Source organism: Acomys russatus, chromosome 26 (assembly GCF_903995435.1).
Source record: "Acomys russatus chromosome 26, mAcoRus1.1, whole genome shotgun sequence".
Taxonomy (NCBI): Eukaryota; Metazoa; Chordata; class Mammalia; order Rodentia; family Muridae; genus Acomys; species Acomys russatus.
Window position 1 is genome coordinate 21,234,848 of NC_067162.1, and position 6,000 is coordinate 21,240,847.

General features: G+C 47.9%; 1 protein-coding gene across 3 annotated transcripts in view; it reads right to left on the minus strand.

Moving 5' to 3' along the window:
* Kifc3 (kinesin family member C3) overlaps nucleotides 1–4,399 on the minus strand; it is a 91,576-nt gene extending 87,177 nt beyond the window's left edge. For all 3 annotated transcript variants that reach the window (XM_051169223.1, XM_051169222.1, XM_051169225.1), the window contains exon 1: nucleotides 4,274–4,399. In XM_051169223.1, coding sequence (XP_051025180.1) covers nucleotides 4,274–4,381 — 108 coding nt within the window. In that variant the 5' untranslated portion in view covers nucleotides 4,382–4,399. The remainder of the gene's footprint in view (nucleotides 1–4,273) is intronic.
* Nucleotides 4,400–6,000: the final 1,601 nt, after the last annotated feature.

The following is a 6,000-nucleotide window of genomic DNA, read 5'->3' on the forward strand; positions in this document are numbered from 1 at the left end:
GGGTGTGGTCTAAAGAGCGAGTTCCAGGACAGCCAGGGCTGTCATACAGAGAAACCTTGTCTGGAAAACAAATCAAAACAAAACAAAGCCAAAAGACTAGCCTGTGCTACATAATAAGACTCTATCTCAAAAACCCAACAAAACAAAGATCAGGAAACACCAGGAGGCAGAGGCAGGTGGATCACTGTGAGTTCTAGGCCAGCCTGGTCTACAAAGGGAGTCCAGGACAGCCAAGGCTACACAGAGAAACCCTCACAGTGATCTGCCTGCCTCTGCCTCCCAAGTGCTGGGATTAAAGGTGTGCACCACCACCGCCCAGCTAAGATTCCAATCCTTAATCAGGTATTTAAAGAAGATATTAAAATCTTTTTTTCATACTGTCAGAAAAATAGAGGACTCTGGGCATGATGTTGCACGCCTTTAATCCTAGCACCCAGGAGTCAGAGGCAGGCAGATCTCTGTGAGTTATAGGTCAGTTGTATCTACATGGTGAACCCCTGACAGCCAGGACTAGGTAGAGATATCTTGTCTCAAAAAAAGAAAAAAGAAAGAAAAAAAAGAACACATAAACTGTGCTTTTCCCAGATGAGTTCCTCCTTCCTTCCTTCCTTCCTTCCTGTGAAATTTAGAAGCATCTGAGGCCAATTTTAATTTTATTTTTAATTAATTAATTAATTAATATTTTGAGATAGGAACTCACTATGTGACTCTGGCTGACTTGGAACTCATTCTATAGAGACACAAACCTTTCCAGAAATGTTACCAGAAAACTGTTTTACTCAGACCCTAAATAAACACTGGACTGATGTATCCTCTTCGCTTGAGTGTTTTCTTCTGCTTCCTCTTCCAAACTCAAGTTGTGTTGCATACCCTCCCTCCCTCTTCCAAAAACACAGCTAAAGCTATTGAAGTGCCGTGAATGACTTTTAATTTAGAATTAAGAAGGGGACGGGGTATAGAGATTCATCCTAGATCATTTCCAGCACACTGAGGCCCTGCCTTCTGTAGTCGGTCCCAGCACCAGCCTCCCTCACACACAAAAAGCACACAAAGTTTTTTTTTAAAAAAGTGCCACTTAATGAAATATTAATTATAGTTGTTTGCATTCTGCTCTCAGACTCTCCCCAGGGGTCTCATCCACTCCTGCTGAGCTCCCACGACCCTATGATTATGCCTTCCACTCTGGTCTTAGAAATTTCCCTCATACAATTCTCCTACACCCGAAAGTCATGCCATAGTCACAAAGGGCAGGCACACGGGCAGACAACTGCCGACAACTAAAATAACTAACGATAGTAAGTATTGGTCTCATTTTTTAAAAGCGTCACCAGCCAAGTGTGGCCTTATGAATTCATAATCCCGCCACTCCGAAGGTGGAGACAGGAGGATCCAGAGCTCGAGGTCACTGTTGATGACATCGTAAGCTTAAGGGAAGCCTGGATTACCTGTGACCCCATCAGATAGATAAAACAGGGCACTGGTGAGAGAGTGCAAAGGTTAGAACAATCACTGCTCTTGTAGAGGACCTGAGTTTGTTTCCCACGCCCACACGGGGAGAGAGAGAGAGCTGCTCCAGGGGAACCAACACCTCAGGCCGCCCCCGCCCACAATCATGAGGCAGCACATTCAGCTCTGATGAAAAAGTCTCCTAGCCTTTTCTTGGAAATTATGGAAAGGTGGAAAAACCAAACTAACTTGAATGATACGAGCTTACATATTCTTTGTCACTGAGCCTCAGCCCCTCTCCTACTAACCACTGTACTGTACAGGTGTGGTTTCTCAATCCGGTAAATCAAATGCACTTGGCCAGGGCCAGTCCTCCTAAGGAAACTGCAGGCCAGGAGGGCAAAGAGTCCCATAGATTTGAAACGTTTCCCTAAAGCTGAAATGGTTCGAGGTTCAGGAAGCTAAAGTGTTGGGTGGTGAGGTGTGCAGACAGGGTAAAAAAGAAAAATGATTTTCCTGGGGCAGATCCAACAGGCAAGCTGGGTTTCCTCATGTCTGCCTGTGCCAATATACAGCAGTTCCTCTCACTCTTCAGATCTCAGCTTAGGGGAGTGCTGGCATGCCTTTAATGCCAGCACTCAGGAGGCAGAGGCAGGATAATCTCTGAGTTCGAGGCCAGCATGGTCTATAGCACAAGTTGCAGGACAGCCAGGGCTTCAGAGAGAAAGTCTGTCTCAAAAATGAACAAAGAGGGCTGGAGAGATGGCTCAGAGGTTAAGAGCACGGACTGCTCTCACAGGGGTTCTGAGTTCAATCCCAGCAGCCCCATGGTGGCTCACAACCATCTATAATGAGATCTGTTGCCCTCTTCTGGCATGCAGGTGTATGTGCAGGCAGAGCACTGTATACAGACATCCCTTTGGAAGGCCTTTCTTACCACCCCTACTCACTATTAGATTCATGCATGGATTCAGAACTGCCTCTGAGGCCCTGTCCTGTTATCATGTTATGGTTCTAGAGGCTCCCAGGAGCCCAGATCCACTGTCCTGGCACACTGCAAGCCTTTAAAAATGGAAATGAGGGGCTGGAGAGATGGCTCAGAGGTTAAGAGTACTGACTGCTCCTCCAGAAGTCCCGAGTTCAATTCCCAGCAACCACATGGTGGCTCACAACCATCTATAATGTGATCTGATGCCTTCTTGTGGCCTGCAGGTGTACATGATACCTTTAATCCCAGCACTCGGGAGGCAGAGGCAGGTGGATCTCTATGAGTTTGAGGCCAGCCTGGTCTACAAAATGAGTCCAGGACAGCTAAGGCTACACAGAAAAACCCTGTCTCAAAAAAATAAATAAATAAATAAAATAAAATAAATAAAACTGGAAATGATCAGTGAGGCCTGCTGACACATGCCTATACTCCCAGGACTCTGGAGGCTAAGGAAGGAGGATGGAAATTCTGTGGCCAGATTGGGCTATGTGATGAGTTCAAGGCCAGCCCGGGCTCCATAACAAACAAACAAGGCAAGACAGAACAACAAAACAAACAAGCAGGAGCGAACACTAACCCTTTCAGAAAAGTATAAGCCATAAGCCAAACAGGTTTCTCAGGTGCTGCGAACACGTGAAGCGTCATCGTTTTGCCCCAGCTTCCCCTGACGTATTACTCTTTGATTCCATTTGCAGAACTTTTAGAGATGCCAAGTGATGTTCTGAGTGATGATGGGCTAACTTGGTGCTTGAGCTAGCCCAGAGCTAGCAGGGGAGCCTGCACTGGGAAATGCTTTTAGACCCCTGGGACCACCCCGTTTCTCCAAACCCTAGTCATTCTGTCTGTCCAGCACAAGGCCAGCCTAGTTGCCTACCGGGAAGGCCACTTGAGACTGATCTGCATGACAGCGAGCCAAGGAGAAATAGTGTCCTCAGCCTCCTCAGTGCTGACAGCCAGAGGAAGAGGCCAACCAACAGACTTTGGATAAAAAACGCTGTGGCTGGGTATGGTGGCAGAATGTCCTTAATCCCAATTCTCAAGGGCCAGGTGGATCTCTGTGAGTTCTAGGTCAGCCTGGTGTATGTACATAGTGGGCCTAGACTATGGAGGACTACATAGTGAGACTCTGTCCAAAGGAAAGGAAGGAAGGAAGGAACAAACAAAAGGACAGGGGTCTGGGAGGAAGAGCCCAGTAGTAGAGTGCCTGCCCGCTTAGTAGGCACAAGGCCTTTGGTTCCATCCCCAGTGACCTCAAAAAAGAAAGGAAAACAATAGTATTGTATCCTTGAAGAGGAAGACCATGAAGGTCCCAAGGGGAGGTCATTATTCTGGGGGAGTCATGGTGCTAGGAGTGGAATATAGGCCTGTCTATGGTCGGCAGACCCACCCTTTACCATTAAGCCAGCCAGGTTCCCAGCCATCCCTAGGGAGGTCTACCTATAACTCTAATGAATGCTATGGATGGAGGAGGGCTTGGGGAGGGTGTTCTAGAGTGGGCCCCTTTAGTTGAGGGAACATTACCTAAGGGCTCTTTGTGTACATTCATTTGGAATGCCATTAAAAGGCATTTCCAGGGACAAACAAAAACATTAACTTGAAAACCCAATTTCTGAAGTCTTAGCCTCCAAAAGACATACCTTTAATTAAAATCTCTTTCTCTCATTGCTTGATAAGTAACTTAAGCCCCAGAAATCTAGCAGAGAAACCTGCCAGAGAAACCTGTCTTACCTGAAACCTCTCTCTCTCTCTCTCTCTCTCTCTCTCTCTCTCTCTCTCTCTCTCTCTCTCTCTCAGCCGTCCCCTCTCCTCCCCACTGCCCCACACCCACTTGGTCCTCACCTCACTCTGCTGCGTGCCCCCAGCCTCCAACTTCGACCTGGCCTTGTCTCTGGACCTCCATGAGGCTGCCAGGGTCCCCTTCCCAAACAGCAGCTCAGCCCAGGACATCCCCGAGCGAGCTGCCTTCCCGACTGCCCCACAGCCTTCAGGCTAAAGTACAAATTCCTAAGCACCTCCCCGAAGGCTCAGCAGCCATCCCCCCCTCCCCCCACCCCTCCCAGCTGGTGTCTGCTTCTGTCCTTGGTTATCTGTCACTATCAGCTGCCCTCCAGCCAAACCGCCAAAGAGCGCTGTTTTGTGCAGTCATGAGCCTGCAACAGCCCCTGTGTCTTTGGGTCTACAGTGTTATCTCACCAAAATCTTCCTAGCTTGATATTCAAGGAGCTAAAGCAGGAGGATGGAAGTTCGGGGCCAGTTTGGGCCAAGTAAGTGAGACCTTGTGGCAATAAATCAAAAACCTTCCCTTTAAAATCCTGCTGCAAGCCTGGCTCGGTGGCGCATACTTATAATTCTAGTACTCAGGGAGGCAGAGGCAGGCAGATTTCCGTGAGTCTACAAAGTCCAGAACAGTCAAGGCCATACAGAAAATAAGTAAATAAGTAAATCAATCAATCAATAAATAAAAGACTAGGCATGTGGTTCAGAGGCAGAGACCTGCCTGGTATGGGTGAGACCCTGGGCTCTGTTCCTAGCATTATCAAAACAAGCCTACTCTTCCAATGCTGATTGCAATCGCCTCTGTCACAAGACGCCCTAGACTGCGCTTATGTCTTCTCCGTTGCTTTATTTCTTAAGAGAGGATGAGTTTCTACAGCCCTCGTCTCATGTTCTTCATTCTCTCCATGGTGCCAAAGTTACCCTGTCGTTGCTCCTTTTAAATTCTGCTGCTTTGTTATGTTGGTTTGATGAGACAGCGTCTCACACTGCAGCTAAGTCTGGACTAGCACTATGTAGCCCAGGCTGGCCACCAACTCATTGTAATCCTTCTGCCCCAGCCTCCCAAGTACTGGCTGGAATTACGGGTGTGAGTCACCACTCTAGACTTTAGATTTTTTAGTTTTCCACCTGGGAGTGGTGGTGCATGGCTCCAGGTGGCGCTCTGTGAGGCCAGAGTTATACAGAAAAACCCCATCTTGAAAAATTCCAAAACAAACAAACAAACAAACCCAACTTCCCAAACAAGTTATCCAGTTTTTCTCCTCCTCCTCCTCCTCCTCCTCCTCCTCCTCCTCCTCCTCTTCCCTTCTTTTTTAGACAATTCTTTGCAAGGCCAGGAGAGGGGGCACAAAGCTGCCAAGTGCTTCCTTCATGGCGAACCCCACTTCCCACTTCTGAGCTCTGCTCCTTCCTGAGTGGCGTGATGATAGTGGAATCTTGGAGCAGATTATGGGGAGAGAAAGGATGGGGAGATCTATGAGGTTCTGAATTACTTATTTTCCCTGAGTTTCCATTTACTAGTTTGTGAAACAAAATTTCTGCAGTCTTGACTGGGTCTGGACGTCTCCAGCCTGGGCTTCGGCAGTCGCCTAGGGTCTCTGGGGGTGATAACTGGGATCATAGCGCCATCTAGTGGCGCTTTGGAGGAAGTGGTCGAGGAGCAAAGGAGGGGAAACCCACCCGCTCAGCTGCCAGAGGGAACCAGAAACTTCCTCAAACCTATAAAACTGGATATGAACATAAACAGGCAACAAGGCAATTCCTGTGTTCCGTGGTCAGCCTCTCTCTGT